Raw genomic sequence first — 24,703 nt, 5'->3', positions numbered from 1 at the left:
CAAATAAGTCCACCTGCAGCCACATGTTAGAAGTACTTAAGTTTCCAGCAGAACTTTGTTTACTTTGTATACTTTACTTTAGCAGTGTGATAGTGGCATCACAACTAAATAATACTGCCAGAAGTAAGATTGTTATTCTGAACAAAGAGGATTTTTCTCAGCAGGAAATTATAACTAAACTGAAGGGAGCATGGGCTGCACAGTAGCTCGGTGGCTAGCACCGTCATCTTGCAGCTAGAAAATCCCCAGGCTGGTTCACGTCCCGGCCTGGGATCTTTCTGCATGGAGTTTGCATGTTCTCCCTTTGCATGCGTGGGTTTTCTCCAGATACTCCAGCTTCCTCCCACAGTCCAAAAACATGCTGAGGTTAACTGGTGATTCTAAATTGCCCGTAGGTGTGAATGTAAGTGTGCTTGTTTGTTTCTCTATGTGTGGCCCTGCAATAGACTGGTGACCAGTTCACCCTAAGTCAGCTGGGATAGACTCCAGCCCCCCTCCAACACTAATGAGGATTAAGCGGTGTATAGATGATGGATGGATGGATGGATGGATGAATGGATGGATGGAGGGAGGGGACAGTGTGTTGTGGACTAAAATGTTTCGTGAAAAGTGGATCAGTTATGTCCAAAGCACGATAAGGCAAGACCACAGCACCCTGTTAGAAGATTAGCACATTGAGCTAAGTTCACTGAGACACAGAAATTGCTAAACAAACATCACTAGACTCTAACCAGCAAAAACAAAGTGATTTATTTACTATTTACAGATAAAGCCACTGCTGAGATTTTGTGGCAGTAACAGAAGGACGCTTGTAAGGAGACCAAGGATTGATGACTGTCGTGCACTTTCCTGTGCAGTCACCTGACCTTAAACCTACATATTGGACACTGCAAGACATTCCTGACGACACAAAAAGCTCTGTGGAACACTGTCAGATCGTGCTGGTATAACACAGGTTATCAGCTTTTGGACAAACCTGCGGAGTCCTTACAGCTCATATTCGTGCTGTCTGTCAAGATTTACATCTTTATCCAAAGATGCTGAACCGACATAATTTCTGATGAAAAATATTCTGTTAAATATTCTATTAAACCACTTGCATAATAGAAGCATCATCACTGGTGGATCCAGACTTTTGGAACTGATGTGCACAAGTATATTTAATGAGGTCAGTGTGTGCTGCGTGATTGTCCGAAATTACATCTGCCACATCATCACAAAACTACTCACCAACTGGCAGGGCAGAACATCTCTAATGTGTCCAAGAAATGGATTGTAATTGTCTTACACTACAAATAGATCAAAACATTGTCATAAACCGGCTGCACGGCCATGACAAACAAAGGGGAGATGCACACAAAACCATTGTAGCCAAACTTTTATTAAGTAACAAATGATTAACTTAAACTAACAATGTGGTGGGTCATCAGTAAATTCAGTAGTGTAGGTGAGTGCATGTGTGAAAGGACGGTGTATGCAGTGTTGAACGGTGCAAGAAAGCAAATCATACCAATGCAAAACAAGTGGCCATCTCAGGAGAAGGAGAATGATCACCAGGAAGGCTTTAGAAAGGCCCTGGCACACACCAGGCCCAGGTGTGGCCAATGGCTGATTATCAGGCACAATTACTCCACCACCTACAGGGACGGACACACACACGCACGCACGCACACACACACACACACACACACACACACACACTTTTATGTAAACCTGCCGAAATGCCATACAAATTTTACATAATTGAAAAAAGAAACACAATACACACAGAGTAAAGTCCCTTCAGGTTGAGCTGGTGAAGGGGCTCTGGGAGAAATTTATGTGCACTGGTCAGCATCATCTGACCCCCCTCCCCACCACACACACACATACATACACACACATACATACACACATACACATACACACACACACACACACACACACACACACACACACACACACACACACACACACACACACACACACACACACACACACACACACACACACACACACACACACACACACACACACACACACACACACACACACACACCTAGAGGCAAGATGGGGGGAAGGGTCGTCACAACATGAACTCCTTCTGATTTGAAGTGCAGTCTGTGCACTTAAAAGTTACAACCGTTAAAACTCTCAAGGCTGCATGGATCATTTTGGCCACTCAGGGGTAGACAAACCCTGCAGCAAGCTCCTGTAACCAAGTTAGGACTGGTGAGGGTCTTCTGGTTTCTTTTAACACAGAACCGACAACACCACCTAGGGACTTTCACCCTAAGAATGGTAACAATCCAGCCTCTCAACAGAGGGTTTCCCCTACTAAACACAGGTACGTGCACAAATGAATACAGAGGCGTGTATAGAAAAATATAAACAATTTTTATTCTGGTACAAAAATATGTTCAGCACAAAACACACACTAATGTTAATATAAACGCAGTTACTAAAACTGGAGGTCACACAGGCCCTACGCAGCTAAGGAGGGGAGAAACCTGATTACTGAGCCAGAGAACACAGCCACGACAACCTGAGGATAAACACACACGGGGAGAAACTAAACTAAACTCGAACCAAGCAAACTGATACAAAACTAGGCAAAACAACTACAAACTAAAAGAAAGAAACAACAAAATAAACAAGCAAAAAGACAAGGCAATAGTGGCAAAACTGTAATGAAACAAAGAAATGTTTAACCACAATCAAGCAACAGAACGATAACAATAAACATAAACAAACATTTTGTTTACCTCTGCTGCCCGACCCTACACGCGCATGACGCCGCCCATAAGCAGACACCGTCCTCGGACTCTGCACTGCAGCCAAAGAAGAAACAACATTAATACAAAATCTAAAGCTTACCAGTGTTTCGCGTGCTGCACAGCGCGTACCTGTCCAGGAGTGTTCAGGAGTATACTGGAGCTACGTCCGTCAATCAATTTGGACCCCCTGCTACAACGGCCAAACCAATCATTAGTTCCCCCACAGCTGTATGGCATGATGACTAATCAGCCGGTCACATGGTTTTTTGTTTGTTTTGTTACTTTTTTTTTTTTAATACCGTATTTGTAACATCTGTGACAGATTTGGTTCCACTTTTGAACACAAGGTGGTGCTGTTCCATATGACAAGCTACTTTTTGGTAACCAAAGTTTGGCACATTTTGGAGACTTTGTATTCACAGAGAAGAACCTTATCACATTTATGGATATTTGTCTGGATTTTAAAAAAGTACATGATTTATTACTCAAATGAATATTTTTACTTCTTTCTGTTTAAAATCATTAGACTGCTGCATAGTGTTGAGGGAATTTAACTTTGTTCGCATATTCTATGCAAATAAAGCAAAAAATATTAGTAAAAAAGATTTTAAAACACGTTCAGAACTTCACTAAATGCAGTCACTGGCACTGAGGTTTATCTAAGTGGCTAACGTGTGTGTGTGTGTTAACTGATGCTTTTGTTGTCGTGTGAAAAAGAGGCTGCTGCTGATGGGGAGGGGTGGGGGCGCCGTCGCCATGGTAACAGATTAAAGGCAGAGATATGTCAGATCGCTCTATTAGCACTTCTGCTGCAGCATACGAACCCAAAAGCAGGGATCACTTCCTCTAAATACGTCTCGATCAGGTTTCATCTGGAAACGTATTTATATATTTGGCTGAAGGGCCACTTTTTAAATTATTTACTCGTTTGAGAATAACTAACTCTGTGTGACGAGCAGGGAGGAGGAGGAGGAGAAAGAGGAAGAGGAGGAGGAGGAAGGGTTGGGGCGACTGACGGCAGATGCCTTTGCAGCAGAGGACCAAGGAGGATGAGTGAGTATGCGCTGCTGCGGGACAAAATGCGGATACGTTTGATTTTGGTGGAAAAACTGCCACATCTCGTGAGTTTCTGAGCGAAAACGCCGACAATCCGCAACGCAGTGTCAGGAGTCTGATTTGGGACGGATGTGTGCTGCACTTCTGCATGCCTGGATCACTTCTGAGGAGGAAATGCATGTCTTCGGACGCTGTCAGTCTTGTCTTGATTGAACCAGCCTGGATGTTCTGTTGAGATCTATCAGCTTGGTAACGATGGAGAGTGGAGTTTTTCTGCCCTGTCTGGATCAGTTCATGCTGAGCCCACTTGTCACTTGGGTAAGTAATGCAGCAGGAGCAGATCTGCTGCCCTAGAAACTGTGAGCCTAAATCCCGTGTTCTCTGTGTTACTTAGGTGAAGACATTTGTGCCAAATGATGGAGGCGTGCACTTGGATTTCTCTGAACTGCTGGATGGAGTCTTCTTGAATGACATAATGACTCAAATGTAAGTCACTTGGCTTTTTGCAGCCATTTGTCATATTTCCAGTCCAGATTGCAAACAGTGTCCAGATGGATGTTTGGATTAGTAGACTGTGTTTTGAAGCTGTACTAGACTCAATATGGCACCTGGTCATGTCTGCATGAAATATTCAGTATTGTCCATCAAAGCCATCCATGTGAGTTTGACAAGTAGTTGACTTCTTGTTTCATGCCATCTGCAGCAGATACAGTCTGAATCATCTGCTTGCATTCTTATCCAGACACCAACAGTACCGGCTTTGTCACTGTGCAGTAATAAAGAGGATCTTTGTAGTCTGCAGCAGACTTTAAATGTAACATCCTCATTACTTACAGGTTAGTTTCTCAAAAAATGTTAGAATTAACCATAAAAGCTATAAACAGATGTCCTGAAGGGCAAGAAATGGACCAGATCTGCCGAAACATGAAGGACATCATCGATACTGTCAAGATGCTACTTAAGAGATTATGATTTGGTTGCCTTATGTTCTGAGAGGAATTACCCTCATTCTTAACAAACACTAACTAGTGGTGGGTGTGCATTTAGGCTTCTTGTTTATTAAATGACACTTTAAACATCAACAGTCCTAATTGAACCTGAAGAAACTGCAAAGTGAGGAAGGAAGTGGGAAAAAAACTGATGAGCCAGTGCACTTGTGGATAATGCTGTCTAGCCACCCCGAGTCTACAGTGTCCATTCATCCCACTTATCCCCCAGGGTCACAATAACCAGCTCTAAATGCAAAACAATGCTGCACCGATGGGAGGGGAGGAGGCGGGATAATCTCCTGGATTGGGAGACCCTCTGGGATTACAGCCTGGTGTTTAGTGCCACTGGGACACAGATGGGAGGGAGGAATATTGCAGAAATAGGACAAACAGAGCAGAGAAAGAGGCAGGCGGACTAAAATAGTGATGCACATGCTAACATAACTCTCCCATTTAGTATGTCTCCCTATTTTGTGCAGGAATGGAGTAAATAAACACTGAGATGAAACAGAAATACACACAAAAAAAGGCTATCGCTTTCTCAGTCAGTTAGCCAGCAACATCAGATGTCCTGTCTTGAAGGTGAAGTCTGGCCTATACTAAAGCGTGATATGAGTGATAACACTACAGTAGGCTCTAGCCAACCGTCGAGGAATCCAGCTAAAGCATTTCTTTGGGGTGGAAAGTCTAATGCCACCCCATTTGGCTCCAAAACACTCCAGTTCTGTGGCTGAAAGGACTGACGTCACTCAGGCTAAAGTTAGGAATGAATAGCGACCTCATGCATGTTTTCATGATGTTCCCTGAGCCAAGACTTCTACCAGCTTGCAGCTTCCTCTCACCCCATTCCACTGACAGCCGTTTGTTTGTATGAGAATAACAGAAACATCAAGTAAAATGAATTCATCTTGTTTCTCGTTTTCAGAAATCCCTCAGAGGCACCTCAGGGTGCAAGCAAAGTGAGCAGAGATCCCAGTCAGAGGGTCCAGAATCTGAACTGTCTTGTCCAGCAAATCAAGACCTATTATTTGGTGAGTATTCCATGTTTCTTTTCCTTGTTTATTCAGCCATATTATATGTTATATAATGCATGCTACAGGCTGCTAAGCTTTCAATCTCTCGCTACATTGGATTTAGATATATTTTGGATTCTAGTTCAACTTTGCATCTTGCACGCATACACCAAGTCTCTTGGTAGCACTTGTGGCCCCGCAGATCAACTAGTTGTTGTTCAGAAACATGGCCTAAATATCAGCACGGTCAACATCTGTACAATCAGCACAGCAGCAATTTTAGAGCGCAGCAGAGAGCCAGACAGACACAGCTTAGTTTGGAGTGACGCATAAGGTCACGAGATTCACTGGCAGATACCAGTGATGTGGAAATCTTGGATTTTCTTCCTGTGGCTGATTAATTAAGGAAAATTTAAGCTAAGCTTTCAGACCTCTTAGGGAAAGTAATTTCACAAAATACAAGACAATGAAGTTCAGACAAGAAGTAGTGGGTTCCTATTATTATTTTTTTAGCATATATTAAGTGACATCATAAAAACAGCACATTCAGTCAGTGCTTACACTGTATTTTAAAATTAACTGTCTGCTGTCATTTTGGTAACACTTTACTATAATCTTACCTAAAATGACTCTCAATGACATGATAGGAAGTAAATCAGATGTATTTATTTGTTTCAGGCCTATCTTTAAGACAAACTGCATTTTTTAATATTTTGCCATATTGTAATGAATCTTAATGAAGTACTATGCAGCTAGGGCAGTTTGGAATGCAGCAGTCTTTTTTGGTTATTTTTATTCTCTGAGCTCATTTTTATTCTCGAACCAGCACTAAGCTGGTTAAAGTTGAAGAACTTGACTGCAGCACTAGCTGAAAAAACAGGTGGAACTTTGAGCTACAACTTAATGTTAGTGCATAAGCAGTGGCAAGGTTAACATTCTGATGTTTAGTATTATTGACCAAAATTAGCACATTAATTTAGCATGTTGTCACGCTGAAGCTGTATCTCAAGTGGTATGTTTTGTTGTACACTAACCACGTGATTAGCTGTCCTTGGTGAGTGAATGAGTGAGTGAGAAAGAATGTTGAAGAAGATATGCACTATATAAAGTATATAACGTGCTCTAAGTGCAGACCATTTTGTTGTGGCTGGTGCTAGATTGGAGATAGATCTGCTAGATAGCAAAATGTAGCGAGGCTAAAAGGGTGGAACCTAACTATTTCTGAGGGTATTTGATCAGAAACAAAAAGTTCCAACCACTTTCAAATTTTGATTGAGTGCAGGAGCTTCATTTTTTTTTTAGAAATCAAAAAGGTCATCAGGATTCATCCTTTGAGGACCAGCAGTTTTTCTGGCCATCCACCCAACAATTGTTTGAGATGTTTCACCCAAATCTGCATCTGTACATTTTGTGGTGGACTCCATATTTAATAATACCAAAAGGTCTTCACTCTATTACTGCACTGGTTAGTTATTCTTCATATTTAATAACACTGTAGAGTCTCATAGGCTCTCTTTCTTATGTATTATAGTCAAGTAAATTAGCATTTTATATACTTTTAGTAGGGTAAAATCACACCATAAAGAACACTATAGGGTCTTAACCACAATATTTTACTCTGTTAGGTTAATTTGCCAAACCAACATAATCTATTTTTACTTGAAAGCACTTGAAAGCCCTTGTTTTAAATGAGCTATGAACAAAATATTAAAAAATGGTGATTTAACTTGATCACAAATGCCAGTAGGCAGCTTCTATATCTTCAGGTGACTTTCAAAAATACATGACAAATGTCGACATTTTAATAATTTTTTTCCAGCTTTATAATGCTGTCGATCCATATTTCAGTTAAAAACTTGGCCTCATCATCTCTCATGTGCTTCATTTTTCCTTTTCCCGGTTCTGATAGTAACTTTCATAATTTTCTGTAACTGTTCAACAATCTTTCTCAAACAAGAAACTAACCAGACCAAAAACACCTCCTGGTGGGTTTGGCAGTTTCAACCACAGTCTCGGGGAGGTTTCACAACTCTAATTTCAGATAAAACTGAAAACTCCAAAGTGTAAAATGTCCTTCAAAATGCACTCGACCAGCTATAAAATGCAACAAAGCTTGAGCAGTCATTGTATCGCTTAGTTCTACACTCCATAATCGTACATAAGATTTAAAGACAGTTTTGGCTAGTCAGATGAACTTTCCTTTCAAATGTCACAGTGATAGTCACCAGAAATTGCATCTGCTAGCTAGACTGAATCAAAGGATAAAAAGTCCTAGTCGGCTGTAGCTTTTCTTGTACGTGAGTTAGTCACAGTTAATTGATTTTTGTTCATTGTTCCTCATGTCGAGCCATCAGCAATCCCTCATACACAGCGCGCAAACACCAGCACTTGCACATGCTGTATGAAAGCCACTTATAGCCTGAAACAAGGCGGCACCACAGTCTTTGAGGATTTCACCACAACACCGGGGAAACTGGCTCTGTCATCGACCCATTCAGACCACTCACCCATTAGTTGGCTGTGTTTCTATACATGTGTTTAAGCAGCTGCTATGTGCTGTACATACATACGTCTCCGTCCATTCAAGCACTTTGGCTCTGCTGCAAGAAGTGTTTTATTCTATCCTCATCTTGTTTTTCTCTCTCTGCCCATCTCCCCTGTCCCTTCCTGTTTCTCTTTTCTTTTTTGCAGGATAATCTGAGACAATTAATCATGATTCCTTTGCCAAATGTGTTGCTGCTTGGCAAGACTCCTTACTGTGGTATGCTCTTTTAAAACTACTTGATGACTATTCCTCATCTCTTCCCTCTATGGGAGCTGCTAAGTTTCTATCTGGCAGAAATTCTGATTAGTCTGTTTGCTGATTCTCAATACATGCTGCTTGTTTACTCATAAAGATCTAATGTAATGCAGACATACTGTCATGTGCTTGTTTAAAAATAAGATGTTAGAGACAGTATTTGATCTTTTTAATTGCATTTGCACACTGATTATTGTTACTGAATAGTTAACTATGACAGTCTGTATCCTTGAAAAAGGCTCTTTAGACTGTAATAGTTTTAGTATTTCATCTCTGATAGACAGTTTTAGCGCTTACCAATACAGTTTTAATTCAATTGCACACTATCAGTCCGATAACCACACTGGCTATGTGATGGCAAGGCTTTGGCAAGTAGTGACCCAAATTCACTAGCCAGCACTCGATTTAGTTTAAATCCATGCCAGCAGTCCTCCATACTCCAGTCCAGTAGGTTTAATTTAAAGTCATTCGGTTTTATTTCCTCCATACAGAACAAAGTCTGGATGAAATGAAGAAACTATTGCTGTTACTCTTGGGATGTGCAGTTCAGGTAAATGCTAACTGACTGTTAAAGATAAGTACATGAGCACATGCGTCACATGCGTCTGATGATTGTTGGGTATCACATTTGTGTACATTTTTGACTATTTAAAGTGTGAGAAGAAAGAGGAGTACATCGAGAGGATCCAGACGCTTGATTTTGACACAAAAGCTGCAATAGCTGCACATATCCAGGAGGTATCTGACTTTTTATGACATGTGCTCTAAATTATATTGTAAATCAGCTAATGTGTAGCTGTGTTTGTGTTTATGCTGCATCAATATTTTCCTACTACTCTGAGTGTCCTTTCCCATGTTTACCAGTTGACCCACAGTCAGGAGAATGTGCTGGATCTGCACTGGTTGGAGTCCAGTGAGGTTCACCTAGATGAAATGGAGACGGTCGCGAGGAACATGGCAACTCACCTCCGACATCTGCTGGAACAGAGGGACACTCACCTGGAGGTACCTAAAGCTCATGTATACAAACAGTATTAAATGCATATTGTCTGTGAATATGGCAATCAGAATCCAAACAGATTTTGTACACAAAGTTGCACTTTGTTTAGAAAATGTACTGATAAAAAACACGAAAAATCTCTGTTTACACTGATGGCACAGGTTTTAAGAAGAAACTTAGCACGTCTTATTTGTTCTCTCCGACTATAATCCTTAACCTGCCGCATTCTCCTCCCTTCCTTTCTGCAGACTATAGCAGAGTTAATGCAGGAAAAGGAAGGTGTAGTTAGTTCGCTCAGTAGCCCTTCCAGCCCACAGTCTGCCAGCTACTCTCCCAGCATGCAGCAGCAGCAGCAGGTGGGGACCCAGCAGCACCTGGCCGTGGAGTTAGCCGACTCCAAGGCAAAGATCAGACGACTGAGACAAGAACTGTAAGTGCTGTACCTGGTAGACAGACCTGTAAAGGACTCATTTTGTTTGATCATTGACAAAAAGGACTTTAAAAGTGAAGCTATATCTTACACTAACAAGAGAACAGAAGCACTTCACTTTATGAAGCACTGATATGCAATACAGACCATCTTTTACCATATAATAGTTGCTGGAAAATACAGTTTTATAAAATCACTGCTAAACACATGCACACACATTATTTGCTGTGTTTTAGAACTTTGCCAGTCATTCAGATGACCATATAGTAAATCAATATATAATATAAAGGAGTACCAACATCTGTTTCAATCAAGTGACCAATGCTTTTTGAAATGTGCCTTTATGTTGGTATCATTTGGGATTATCTAAAGTAAAATTCCCAGAAATTATAAACACTTTATCAAAACTGTAATATATTGTGATTTACAGAAAGGTTTATAGAGTAAAGCAACAGATTGGTGATGTGAGCAGCTTTACTCTCACAGTAAAACATTGTTGGATTAGATGTTGTGAAGTTTCTCTGCAGGGTGGTTATTGGTAAAGATTTGGCCTTTCCTCTCTGGAGCTGCCAATAGAGAATGAATGAGAGGCAGAGACCTACTACAGGATAAGAGATGCCCTGCGGAGTTTGTCCCACATTAATGCCTGCTTGGCAGGTTCCATGGCTGTGCACTATCACTGACCCACATTTCTGCTGTATTTCTGCAGACAATGCACACACATATACACACACACACATACACACATGCATGCTAAACCTGATCTGATCAAGTTCTGTCTTTACTGTCCACCCATCTTCTCTGCTGTATTGTCCTCTTTTGTTGAGTTGCTCAGATTCACATGCTGTTGCCTCTGAGCAAACATAATATCACATAAAACCATTAGGCCTGACTTGATATTGCACTTTTGACTTGCCCTGGCCTTGGACTGTTCTTTTGTACATATAATCCATCTTGAATATGCAATATCTCTGTAATGACACACATCTTTTTTCTCATAAACACGTGAAAAAAAATTAAATGCTGTTAAATGAGCTTTATGTGAGAACCCCGAAGTCATAATTAATTATGTGTTTGTTTGTTCTTTACGAGTCTTTCACAGCAACAGTAATAAGGAACTATTTATCAATTTGACACGTATTACTACATACTAACCTGATTGTCTCTCTTTATGCATTTCTGACCCCAGCGAGGAGAAAAGCGAGCAGATGCTGGACTGCAGACACGAGCTGGAGAACATGGAGGCCGAACTGAAGAGGATCCAGCAGGAGGTCTGAATTCAGAGAACACAGAGAATAAAATAAATCGCAGCTCCTTGTGATGGTGACACAGAGTAAACTCCTGACCTCTCTGCAGCTTATGCAGATTAATGAACATCATACTTTGCTGCAGGGAGGCGCTTAGTAACAGCACATTTAAACCTCTAAACACGGACTGTTTAAGCTTTGTGGCTCAGATGGCCGTGCTAGTTTGCATGCATCATACATTTCCAACAACCAAATGTTTCCCACACGGGGGCAACGGAAAAATTATCGTCAAAACTTTTTATTATCACCTAAAATTTGATTGTGTATTATTGTTTACCAGGATAAACATGTGACAACAGAGGCCATACTGTCCAAAACAAAGCAACATTAAGATTTATTTATGTATTATTTTTGTTTTTTGGCTACCTGACAAAAGCAAGCCAGTATTCTTTCTCCTTTTAGCTCAATGTTTGGTCTCTAGCAGCTACTCAGAACAATATCTTTAGCAACTTAATGCCTCAACAGCTTGTTACTAACTTAGTCTGTTGGCCATTGGGTGCTAGCTAGCCCCACTAAGGCTTTTTTGCTGTAAAATGTTTTGCTGCACCTTAAAAGAAGACGAGTGCTTTGAGACTGAACCAAAACAGCTTCAAAAACCAAACCAATGACCTCCAAGACACAAACATGCACAGTAGAGCTGAGGGGAGCAGTAGAGTCTCTGTGGGTTTATCACTATGTGCAAATCTTTTTCACATACATGTAGTAATTTGATCTATTGCTAATATACAAACACTAATTAGTGCAGCTTAAATATACTGGATTGACATGCTGTATTATGAGAGACACTGGATGAGCCCTATCCTGGCCACCATAAAGAATGCAGAGCTGCATTTTCTTTCAGGGTTTTGCTCTAACCTGCTGTGTTGTCTGAAACATCACCAGAACTCCCAGTTGCTTGTGGATGCACGTGCAGCTCGTACCTACCGGGACGAACTGGACGCCCTGCGAGAAAGAGCCATCAAGGCGGACAAGCTGGAGAGTGAAGTGGGACGCTACAGGGAGCAACTGCACAAGATGGAGTTCTACAAGGCCAAAGTGGAGGTTGATGAAAGATAAATGTTTCGCCAGTTTTTTGAGACCTGAGTTTTGACAGCAAATGCTTGGAGAGGATGAAACTAATCGCTTGCAATATTGCAGAATATTTAAATGATAAATGAGTGACAAGATTGTAAAATGTAAGGACAGAACATGTAAGGTCACTGCTTAGATATTTTCATTAAATATCTGAAGCCAAAGATGGAAATGAAAGGAAATAGGCAATGCAATACCTTTTATCGCATAAAATAAACTATATAAATTTGTTTTTGTGTCTCAGGAGCTGAAGGAGGATAACAGGGTGCTCCAGGAGACCAAAGAGGTATTGGAGGATCAGTTGGAAGGCTGGAGGGCACGTTCAGATAAAATACACCAGCTGGAGAAGCACAGTCTGCTGCTGAAGGCCCGGGTCCACGACATGGAGCAGGTCAGTCATCTCACAAAAGGAGGAGGCTTCTGTGTTAGTCTTGCATTGATAGTACTATAATTTTAAAAACATCTTTAATTCTGCATTAGATCCCTCAGTCCTCTTTTAGATTTAATGCTCATCTAGTCCACTCAGTGCCTGGATAGACTCTGTTCTCAAAAGTCTGCTGATACTTTGTTTTTTTACATCAGGAGAAGGAGGCAGATCGGAGGCGCATCGAGGAGCTGCAGGAGGAGAACCTGGCTTTGTGTTTGGCTCAGAGGAGAAGCATGGAGGAGTCTCAGCACCTGGGCTGGGAGTTAGAGCAGCTCTCCAAGACCACAGAGAACTCCCAGGGTGAGAGCTGGTGTTAAGATGAAGTAAAACAAGTCTGTTTTAAAGGAGGTTACAGTGAGGATAGATGAAGCGATGGGTTTGTCAATTATGTAGATAGGTGCATGCATGGTTGCTTCTATCTATTAGATTTTTAATCTTCCTGAAAGACAGATCAGAAAGGTGCCTTTTAATGTCCTTGTAAGCAGTTTGGACATAGTGATATTGTTTTGTGTGGCATATCTTAAATCATACTCTTTAAATCCTCACCCACACATAGCTGGCCAAAATGTACTAATTTTAACTATTAATTTATTCAGGATTATCAGAAAATTAAGAATTCTGTATATTAAGTAGTAAGTAATAGTAACTGTTTACGTGCATTCAAAGCCACTCTGGTAGAATCCAACTTTTCCAAAAATAATGGACCTATTAGGGTCAGTGCAAAAAAGTATAATATGCAGTTTTGGCTCTCAGGTTTTATCCTCAACAAAAGGAGAGACTATTTCTGTACTTTTGAGGGGAGCTGCTACTGAGACATTGCTAATTCTTTTAGACTAACAAAGCTAAATTAGGTTCATAGTAGGTGTAAAGAGCTTAACATTTGTGTTTGTCTAAAGGCCAACAGACTCTGAGCGAAGAGGTCAGTGAGAGGACACGTAGTCGGATGCTGAAGCTGGAGAAGGAGAACCAAAGTCTCCTGAGAACCATTGAGGAGCTCAGAGCCGCTACTATTAATAACAGCACTCAAGCCAAACATAATCAGCAGGTGATGTGTAGCACAAAGAACTGTACCTCATCAATAGATGAATCCTCGGTGTTGCAAACCTCCTGCTCAAATGCAGGAAACCACACTCACCCGCTCAGTACAGTGACACAACAGTTGCTGAATGGAGATTCAAACTGCCACCAGCAGCTTCATACAGAAGAGCTGGAGGGAGTCCAGAGCGAGATCTTCCTCACAGATACTCCAGACTTTCATATTCAGGAGAAAGGACAGCTAGAGGAAGGAGGCAGCGGAGAGCGCTTCAAAGAAGTGATGTCTGACCTGGAAGTCTTAGAAAACAATCACAATAGGCTCCATTGTTTTGTTGGATCATGTGATCACTCCCCTGGCTCGAACAGCAGCAGTCCCTGCCATGACAGCATCTTCACAGGTCTGCCAACACGCTCCTCCTACGCCAGCAAGCACACACAGCGGCTGGAGGCCAAGTGCAGGGCCCTGGACACAGTTAATCAGCACCTACAGATTTCCCTCGACAACACTGGTGACTTCCGCAGATCAGATAAACAGATATGTAGTCATATAATCGAATAATTATAAACAAGTTTAATTATTTTACCCTTCTCCACCTCCTAAGATCGAAAAGTTCAGCGTCTGGAGGCAGAGGTTCAGGAGCTGGAAGCAGAGAACCAGAGTCTACAGGCCACCTTAGAAGAACTTCGGATCTCTGCAAGACGCCTGGAGCAACTAGAAACAGAGAAACAGAACCTGGAGCATGAAACTACCGCCCTGGAGAGAGACAAGAGGCAGCTGGAGAAAGAGAATCGACGACTCCGGCAGCAGGTAGGTAGCCTTGTTTTCTGGGTAAAAGGTTTCAGTTGCTTATCGAATGTTTGGAAGACTGAATAGAATGACTGCTGTTCTGCTTTCCTCTGTTTCAGGCTGAGATCCAGGAAGCCAACTTAGACAGCAGTAATGTCTGCATGGCTAGCTTGGAACGGGAGATGCGCTTTCTGGTGAAGGAGGTGGAGGGGTTAAGAGAAACTGCTGAGAGGGTCAAAGGCCTGGAGAGAGACAACAGAGAACTGACCAAGCAAGCTGCTATCGACCAGAGGACCCTGGCAACCCTCAGAGAGGTGAACTGAATAAAGAATCTGCCCTTACCCTGGTATTTAACAGATAACACGTTGCTTTTATAGATATCTTTTTACAGCAGCAGCGATCCTGCGTTGCACTGACTGCATTCTGTATGTGTGCACATGCCAAAACGTCCCATGTGTACTGTGATTCCAAACAAATAACTGAACACAAGCTGACTCTATTTGTTTGAAGAAAAAAGAAATCAGAACAAATAGTCTGATGAAGGGTTTTGGCTTTGTTTTTTCTTTTTGCATCAGCGCAAATAAATTTGCCAGATGGTTGAAAATTTTCTTCTTTTAATGTCATTCGGTTTTAGGTCGTTATATTTCAGAACATTGTCACCAAGTGCTTGCTCAAAGGAATTTTTGGATGCACAGGATTTCTCTGTATAACTTTGCAATATCTATACCTTATTTTTTTAATTACTCAAGTAACAGTATATAATATTATAGGTTCTTAACCCTAATTTTTAAGTGATTCATGTACGTTTGTATAATAAACAATATTGTAGGGTCCTAATCTCAATTTTTTAATGTGTTAACTTGGTGAATTTGCAATCTTACTCCTTGTTCAGACAGCATTTATTGTTTTAAATGTGCCATATAAACAATACTGACTCGAGTTGGCCTGAGAGTGTCACTAGAACAATGGCTTGCTGATTCTATAGTAAATCAGTTGCTTAGGTTGGCCTGTAGATTAAATTACATGGAGAGTTAGCATTTGAGCCTGTGCTTTTGGAATTGTGTGTAAACCTTAAAGGCACAGGTTTATCCCAAGTCAAAATTTAGTCACAGTTTCCTTCCTGCCATTCTGCCTAAACCTTCACAAAACTGCATTTATCCAGCAACTAAAAAATGTCACTAAGCAGCTCTGTGAGACTGTTCGTATGCACAGTGATGCTTTGAGATGAATGCAGACATCAGCACACTAATGGAAACGCTGCTAAGCATGTCTAACGTTTACCACATTCATCTTCTTATTTAGTGTGTTCGTGTGCTGATTAGCACTAAGCACAAAATATAGCTGAGGCTGATAGGAATAGCATTACTTTTGCAGGTATTTAAAGTTACTGGATCAACAAAGTAATTATATTTCACCCTGTGAGGGATACAGATGTATCTGCTAAATTATTTCAAGGTATTTCCGCTGGGCCAAAGACAATCAATCAATTAGTATTACTATCCCTGGAGCGATGTTGGTAGTTTGCTTAAAAACTTACTCTGCCTCAGGAGCTGGTGAGTGAGAAGCTGAAGACCCAGCAGAGAGACAATGAATTGGAAAAGTTGGCCCATGAGTTGGAGATGAAGGTCCTGAACCAGGAGAGTCCACAGCAGGCTGAACAAGAGACACCAGACAACAGGTGCATACAAACAACTTGGAGCTACATCTTTCCATCCTGTAACCACTGAAGAGAACATAACAACGCATGGCAAGTTTGTAACTTAAAATTCCTTCTTTTCAATATCCAGCAGGTTCAAAATGCTGGAGTCAGAGTTGGAGTCGTCTCTTAAAAGGTCTCTGCAGATTAAAGACGACAAGATAGCTGCTCTGGAGGCCCGTCTGCAGGAATCCTCCTCGCTTAACCAGCAGTTGCGCCAGGAGCTGAAGACTGTAAGTCGCGTCATAAAGTTCAGTTTTAAAGAACTGCTAGTTTGTCCCGATCCCAGCGTTTGACCTCTTTCCACCACACAGGTGAAGCTGAGCTGTGAGGCCTTGCAGCAGAGGCAGGAGGAGGAGTGGACGACATCCAGCTCCAGCCCTCCAAGAGAGAGCGGCAAGGCTGTGAGCGAGTGGCTGCGTGAAAGTCAGGAGGCTACCAAGGAGCTGCTGAAGCTCAAAGACCGGCTCATTGAGGTTGAGAGAAATGTAAGTAGGCTTATTCAAGGTGAACTCGCCTGGAAAGCGGACTACAACAACTGGCAGAACAAGGGGAGTTGAAATTTCACACACAAATTGGACATTTTATACAGGAACTTACAGAAAGGCATCATTTTATTTAAATGGTCTCTGACACATATGAGTTTGTACACAGTCTCAATAGTTAAAATTTCAACAGGCAGCCTTTGAAAATGCTATACAAGCAGTCTGCCATCTCTATTCAATCTCTCATCTGGATTGAGCCTAATGTCAGGCTTCTGCTGGGCAATAGGATAGCCACAATAGTATTCAGTTACAACCAGCATATATTATTGGCTTCTTAACATAGCAGATTTCCTTTTGATACGACTTAATCTTGATAGTATAACACAAATTGTTCTAAAGCACTACCAACTCAACTTGTTATCTCTCCTCTGCAGAATGCGACACTAGAGGCAGAGCGCCAGGCTATGCAGGCCCAACTAAAGCATCTGGAAAGTCAGTCAGTCAGCCAGCAGGCTCAGATTCTCGCCCTGCAGAGGCAGGCCGCCTCTCTGCAGGAGAACAACACAGCCCTGCAGACACACAACGCTAACCTCCAGGTGTCATTACAGTACACACTTGTCCCCATAAGACGCTTTGCATAGCAGCTTCTACATAATTGTCTAATAAACCTCTGCTCTTGCCAAGAACACACACAGGCTACTTGCGTTACATTAACTTCGTGGCTCTTGCACCAGGTGGAGAAGTCAACGCTGAATTCACAGAGTGCCTCCCTGGTGGCCCAGAACGCTCAGCTGCAGCAGCAGCAGTCTGGGACAGAGTGTGAGCGGGACAGCGCCATGCGTGAGCGTGAAGAGCTGCGTGGCGTTCACGAGCAGCTGCTACGAGATCATGAGCGGCTGGCAGTTCTGCATGAGCGACAGGCCATGGAGTATGAGGCCCTGATGGGCAAGCATGGCTGTTTGAAGAACGCCCACCGCACACTGGAACTGGAGCATCGCACACTGCAGGACAGGTGGGCGAGAGAAGAGGCAGGGAGGCTGTAGATGGTGGAAGCATTTTGTAAATCCACTGATTTAAGTCTGCTTTGAACTAATAGACATTTTAAGAACCATTCAAATCCCCATATCCAGGCACTATCAACTAATGTGATGCAAAATCTGTTTTTGTTTGTATTCGTGTGCGTTTGGGGTGTATTTAGATATAACAGCCTGTTGCAGAAGCGAACAAAGCTAGAAGACCTGGAGAAAGCCCTGACAGAAGAGCAGATGAGAATGGCTCTGGAAAAGGAACAACACAGGACAACTGCAGCTGAATGTTGCCGGCTCCGTGATGAGAAGGACTGGTGAGAAAGCAAAGCAGGAGATACATGCTCTAGTATTACTTTTACATTTGTTTTCAAGCCACTTTATATTGCTGTTGTCTAGTGTGTCAATACTGCATTTATTCATTTTCATTTTTCATCCTTGTACATATTATAATTCTTATCTTATCTTAGTACACAACCAGAACATGCATCAATGCAGGCTTAGATGAAAGCAAAATTTCACTGTTCTCCTTTCAAAAGGCTCAACCAGACATACCGTCAGGTTCTTAATGATAATGAGGTGCTGACAGCGGATCACAAACAGCTTAAGAGTCAGCTGAATGAGGCCAAGCTGGAGCACACCTGGCTGGAAGCAGACTTTTCCAAGCTCAAAAAGGAGTTTCAGCAGCTGGACATCGCCTCCACGAAACTCACCAACCAGTGTGAGGTATGGACATGGAAATGGTTTAAATGGTCCACTATTAACTCTGAAAGAGTGAGTGCAAGCTGTAAAAACCATAGTTAACACTAACCCTATGATGGCTGTTGCAGTTTTTCATAACTTCATTGAAGTGAGTTTTGGACCCTCTAAATCCCGGGAAAGGCTTATTGTCTTCAAAAAAACCCCAAATGACACCATTTATCAGAGCCAGAAACTATAAATACAGAAAGAATCATCAGATTTTCAACTTTCTGACAGGCTTTGAACAACTAATCTGTGACGTTGCAAAAATGAATAAAATCTAAGAATTAAATTATTTAATCAAAATGTGTTTATTCTACAACCTGGTTAAAATTTTTTATAAAATTAGCCATCTGCAGTAACCGCATTTAGTTAAAAACAAGAAATTCTGCACTCCTGCACACAATTGTGAAGCTACGGCTGATTCAGCTGCGACCAACAGTCAAATGGCAAAAATTTGGGGACATTTTGGCTGAACTGGGCACATGAAAAATTATGTACATGCTGATTCCATTTATTATAACTGTGTCCGCCTGCCACTTGTAGCCATGGTTGTGCTGTTTCAATAGACGGTCAGTACATATAAATGAGCCCATAGCGAGTGAAAATGTGTCGGTAGCAAAAACAAACTGCCACAAACTGCTTCATACATTTCTACACATATACATATGTACCTTCTTGTCTATATGATGCTTAGTTGCTAAGCCAGTTGAAGGGCAACCTCGAGGAGGAGAATCGTCACCTGCTTGGTCAGATTGAGACCTTGATGCTACAGAACCGGACTTTGTTGGAGCAGACTATGGAGAGCAAGGATCTGTTTCATGTTGAAGAGCGACAGTATATGTAAGCACAAGGGGATAATACTGTGACCAGAAAACGCTAATGAAATGTGTTGTAATCTGTTGATTTAGAGCATGTTGCAGTACTTTCGTAATGAACTAACACAGAAAGGCTCAATGTTTGATACATGCCAGCAACCCTGTTAAAATATTTACCCCCATTTGAACTCGAAAAATACCAGAGTACTCAGCAGCGCCCTCAAACTTTTAATTAAAATGTATCTATTAATCATCGCTTTCTGCTTCTTTCTGTCTCAGCGACAAGCTTAATGATTTAAGGAGACAGAAGGAGAAGCTGGAGGAAAAGATAATGGACCAGTACAAGTTTTATGAGCCCTCACCTCCTCGTAGGTAAGTTGCCTGTACCAGTAACACATCTCTATTTTATATTCATTTGTTTCCACATTTTAATTTACAGTTTTGGGACACAATATCTGTTATTAAAATTCACATAGATTTCAGTTCTTGTTCTTTATTCAATTAGCAGCCTGTATTTTGAACCCATTTTCATACAAAAAGCTATTCCAAAGGCAAATCTGTGAGCAAACAGCTGTTATTTTTAACAAATCAATCTGTTACAGAGCAACAGTACCATTCATTCATATGTAGTCCTGTTTCTGGCCAGCATTTACTCTCATTTTAGCTTTGTTTTGGCCTCTACCAACTTCTTTAAGCGAAATAAGCTTAAGCTGTTAAATGCACCACTTTGTTCACCTGCTTGTCACTAACTTAATCTCCCTGCAGTTTGGCATTGAGCTGGTTTTTGTACAGTTGTTATTTTAGAGATTTTCCCACGAGACCAGTTGCCAGCTGTAACTGTGAGAATTTGTGAAAACAGTAATGTTTAAGGACATAAAACCAAAACAAGGAGCTGGAACAGGATAGAATGCTGTGTGAAACATAGATGAATTGCTATACTGCATATTAATTCTGTATGGATTTGTCACTACAAGCGACACAATCATTTATGTGCAGTAGTCCATTGTTAATATGATATTGATAATAGCAGCTTTAAGTGTCCACTGTTTAATCGGAACATTATTATTTTTAGTTCACTACTTGCTCTGTGGAGACCAGCTTACTCTCCTATGTGTCTTATGTCTGTATGGTTTGTCATTTCTCTTGAGTATCTGCTCTTCCTCAGACGGGGTAATTGGATAACTCTGAAGCTGAAGAAGCTGATGAAATCCAGCAGTCGTGAGCATGGACCCGAGTGGCCGCCCACCCCCACACACTCAGGCCTTGCAGAATCCCACCTCTCCTCTCAAGACAACAGCTCCTTCATCAGCTCAGACGGCTCCGGAGGCTCAGCCTCCACCTCAGCAGGTGATGCCATCTCACCCCACCGTAACAGCAGTGAGTATGACCTTCTCAGACTCACCCGAGCATCATCAGAGACAAAGTGTATAGATCTGTCAGGAGAGGGTTCATATGAGGACCAGCTGGCAGCCAGTGTCCAGAGAGTTTCATCAACACATGAGGCAGCATTTGAAGGACAGTCGTCTTCTCAAAACAGCAAAAAAAAAAACACCCACACTACTTCAGTATTTTTAAATGAAATGCAAAAACTCTTTCTAAAATAAACCTGTTTCACTGCATGTGCACGTGTTTGTTTGTTCATGGCCATCATACACAACTTTCACACAGTGAATCCCAGACAGAAACTCTTAAATCAGGTTTTATCAAGTGAATAAAATATTAGTCATTGCTTGAAATGTGCATGACTGCAAGAGAAAATTCAATATTGTCATGAAGTTTTCTCAACCTTATGTGTGCAGAATGCAGTTTAAATAATACAGAAGTCAGTTGAGTGTGTTAAAAATGAAGCATAGGTTGTGTGTGCATCCTGTCCGAAGTATCTCTCTTCCTGATGCGTGAGGTGTGTGATTATTCTCAAACAATCCTCAGTATGTCTCCCCTGTGTCTTTCTCTTGTCTTCATGTATTTATTCACTCCTCCCACCATGCTTTGTTTCCTTCTTTCCCTTGTCTTTTCCTTCCCTTCCTACCTCTCTCCTCCCTTACTTCCCTCTCTCTCTATGCTTGTATTCATCTCCTCTGTCTACCTCCCATGTGGTCGCACTTGATGTTAAAAAGCCACTCTGAAAATGTTTCCCCGTATGAGGAACAGGCTGAAGGACAGAGACAAAGTCAAGTCCCTCTTCCGACGTTCCATGTGTAAGAAACACTGTGGTCCGGCGTGCAGTCTCATCTCGACTCTCGCCTTTTCTTCCACTCCTGCCTCAATAATTTTAGCTGTACTTCTGCTTTATGCTTCTTACATCATGTACTACATGTATAATGCTAACGTAGCATAAATGCGATTCATTGTTATCAGCAAGGTGTAATTAGAGGTCATATGCTAGCAATGTGTCCATCCATGCCAACCTCATGTCACCAAACTAACTTATCTATTATGACATTGCAGAGCATTTAAGCAACTCTGTCTAGCGCTTTTAGCAGAGCAGCTGTATTTGAGACAATCTAGGGTATTTTATAGGAACAATGGAGGTCAAAGAAATACTACATTGCAGGAAAACACTGGTGCTGCATTAGTTTTGCCAGTAACCAGATATAGTTTCTTTCAGAGTGATTCAGAACATCATATCATACTTTTACACTGTCTCTACATTGACCACATTATAGAAAAAAACAATCCTCACCATCTCCATGACCATTCTGCCCCTCTATCCCCAATCCGCATCCGACTTTTTCCATGCCTTCGACCAACATCGTAGCCTTGAGCAGCTTATCGTATCCCTCGACCCCGTTTGAGGCGAACCGACGGGCCGACAGCTCAGAACAGCTGGAAGGTTCAGAGGTTGATATGGAGGATCACAGGAAGGACCCACTGACCTCATCTCTTACCACTTCCATCTTGTCCATCCTCCACCTTCATCATCCCACCACTCTGCCATCTGGTCATCTCAACAGCACCAACAATGATACTGTTCCAGATGTTTCTGAGCAATGGGTGACAGGTAGAGGCATCCATGAACCACACATTCTTATCCTATCATCTTCATTTGACACATGTTAAATCAAAGCATAGTGTAGAACAACAGCAGCACTCTTATGAGCTTTTCTCATTTAAGTGTAGAAGCAACAAGTGTATAAAAGTGTCACTTAAAAATTCTCAGTGATTTCTCATTTTATGCCCCACAGACAAGGATTCAAACGATAGCACCGCACCATCTGGATTTGAGGACAATGACGAGCTTCAGCATCACGGTACAAGCCCCTGGATTCTCGTTTAGAGGATTCGGCAAACATACAGCTGTATTACCAGCTCAGGAATTAGAGTAAATCCATCAAATCGCAATCATGACCTTGTTTCATATTAATCTCTATGTTGATCATCGAGTCCAGCAACCAACATGGGAAGATTTCACTTTACTGCTCCCTGGTGGCCATTAAGAATATCGTACAGCTAACAGTTCTCATAATGTTTTTATTTGCATGTGTAAGGTATCGTAGCTTTTTAAGAAAACCACATCATCTCTTTTCAGGGCTGAATGGGGTCCAGAGTCGAGCCCAAAGTGAGAGCAGCGGAGAGTTCAGTCTGAGCATGGAGAATGAGCCGTGGTCAAACGGTAGCAGCCCTGTCCAGCAGCCTCCATCACGTCGCTCCTCCTACCAGGCACCCAGTGAAACCTCCACCCCCCAACACAACACAAAGCAGCAGCAGCAGCAGCAGCACAAGGGAAAAGCCTCTACCATGGCCACTACCAACCGTCAGGGTGCAGATGTCCAGAAACAGAAAGATCCCGTACTGTCTCAGGACTTCTGGCTCACAAGGGGAACCAAAAGCATCCGAAGGGGGTCAAGAGGGAAGGTGACACGTCGCTTATCAGATTCAGGAGGCAAAATAAATCCAGAGCTCAATGGGATGAGTTCAAAACTGAGCGACAGCAAAGCCGAAACTACCCGCGCTTCTGCCTGTTCACCAATCACAGTGCTGTATGTTCAGGGTAAGTCATCCTCAATGTCTGGCTGCCTCAACTGCTTCTCCACCCCTCTGGGGAAAGAGGGGCGGCTGAAAGGGGGTAGGTCACCCAAAACTCTCCCCCGTGCCAGCAGTGTCATTTCTACAGCAGAGGGCTCATCCCGACGCTCCAGTGTCAGCAGCGAATGCAAGGTGGCAGTAAAGACTGACCTGATTCCTGTCCAGGTTTCAGAAGAGAGCAAAAATCAGGAGAAAACGGCCAGTCAGGATCTAAAACCAGACACCAAGAACAGTGGGCCGGAACCCATTCCGCCTGTCAAACCACCCAGAGACCCCACAGCTGTTCCCTCAGACCAGCCCAAATCTCCTGTGCAGGAGTCACTGTTTGGCTCCTCGTTCACTTTTAACTCTGTCTTCTCAAACACAATCTTTAGTGATACTGTGGTTACAGCCACGACTGGTCTGGATGTACTTGACACCAACCAGACCTTCTTCTGTCTGAGTCCATCTCTGGTGCAAAGCGGTCATCTTGAGAGCTGTGAATCTGCTGAAAACACACCACAGACACTGCTCAGTGTGGAAAATGAGCAGAGTCTAAATGCAGAACATGCAGTTGGGCTGGAAGGGAAGGACAAATCACACACTGTTGCATGAAAGCTGCCATCACGTCATTGTACCTTCAGTCATTAAAAGAAAGCAGGTGGCAGTTTTCATCAAGCACACATTTTAAATGACTGTAATCAAAATGTTTGCACTGTATTCCACTGATCCCCTGAGTCCACATATATACTAAGAGGTTTGTTTCAACAGAATGAAATAATAAACAGTTGTTATTTCATTTTTTCAGGACAATATAATATACCTGAGCCATACATCCAGAGACTCACAGTATTATCTTTCTATCCTGGATCTCATTTTGCACAAGTGATTTTTATCATATATAGTTAGATTTCCTCTTTTTCCCATGAATAATTATTGGTACTTGTGAGTCAAGCCTGTTTACCTTTTTGTTGGACAATCCTATGTTCTGAATATTTGCAAAATATGTTGTTCATTTTTGCTGTTATGTCTTTCCGTATACACATACAGAACTTTTAACTTATTGTTCCATTGTGTTCTGTGTGTTTTAGATTTGATTTTGCTTGAGGGAGGATGTGGTGTTCATATGTGACAAAATGTGTATATCCTGTAAAATATGGTGTCAACCTGAATGCTATTTTCCCTTAAATAAAGAAACCCTCTGTGTAAAATGTAGATGTTAGTTGCATGTTGTTGTTTTATAACGGCTGCACAGAAGTCAA

At 41.9% G+C, this 24,703-nt stretch overlaps 1 protein-coding gene across 7 annotated transcripts; it reads left to right on the top strand.

The window, feature by feature from the left end:
* Positions 1–3,583: 3,583 nt before the first annotated feature.
* On the top strand, positions 3,584–24,656 carry LOC111570438 (girdin-like). 7 transcript variants are annotated; one of them, XM_035949519.2, is made up of 29 exons: positions 3,584–4,130; positions 4,207–4,298; positions 5,727–5,832; positions 8,506–8,575; positions 9,106–9,164; positions 9,269–9,352; positions 9,479–9,619; positions 9,863–10,044; positions 11,234–11,315; positions 12,234–12,392; positions 12,667–12,813; positions 13,005–13,149; positions 13,746–14,393; positions 14,487–14,692; positions 14,791–14,985; positions 16,219–16,349; positions 16,462–16,600; positions 16,682–16,855; positions 17,287–17,448; positions 17,587–17,864; positions 18,051–18,194; positions 18,417–18,603; positions 19,316–19,461; positions 19,716–19,808; positions 20,602–20,813; positions 21,554–21,634; positions 22,195–22,437; positions 22,622–22,687; positions 22,966–24,656. In XM_035949519.2, exons 1-29 carry the CDS (start codon positions 4,068–4,070, stop codon positions 24,054–24,056), a joined length of 5,526 nt encoding a protein of 1,841 aa, XP_035805412.2. In that variant the 5' UTR covers positions 3,584–4,067; the 3' UTR covers positions 24,057–24,656. The 7 variants fall into 7 exon arrangements, with proteins under 7 accessions (XP_035805412.2, XP_035805411.2, XP_035805414.2 ...); XM_035949518.2 differs by having other exon boundaries at positions 3,585–4,130; positions 16,459–16,600; XM_035949521.2 differs by lacking the exon at positions 22,195–22,437 and having other exon boundaries at positions 3,585–4,130.
* The last annotated feature ends 47 nt before the right edge of the window (positions 24,657–24,703 follow it).

The sequence above is a fragment of the Amphiprion ocellaris genome, chromosome 4, assembly GCF_022539595.1.
Source record: "Amphiprion ocellaris isolate individual 3 ecotype Okinawa chromosome 4, ASM2253959v1, whole genome shotgun sequence".
NCBI lineage: Eukaryota > Metazoa > Chordata > Actinopteri > Pomacentridae > Amphiprion > Amphiprion ocellaris.
The sequence above is the reverse complement of the archived record's forward strand: the minus strand, read 5'-3'. Positions and strand labels throughout refer to the sequence as shown.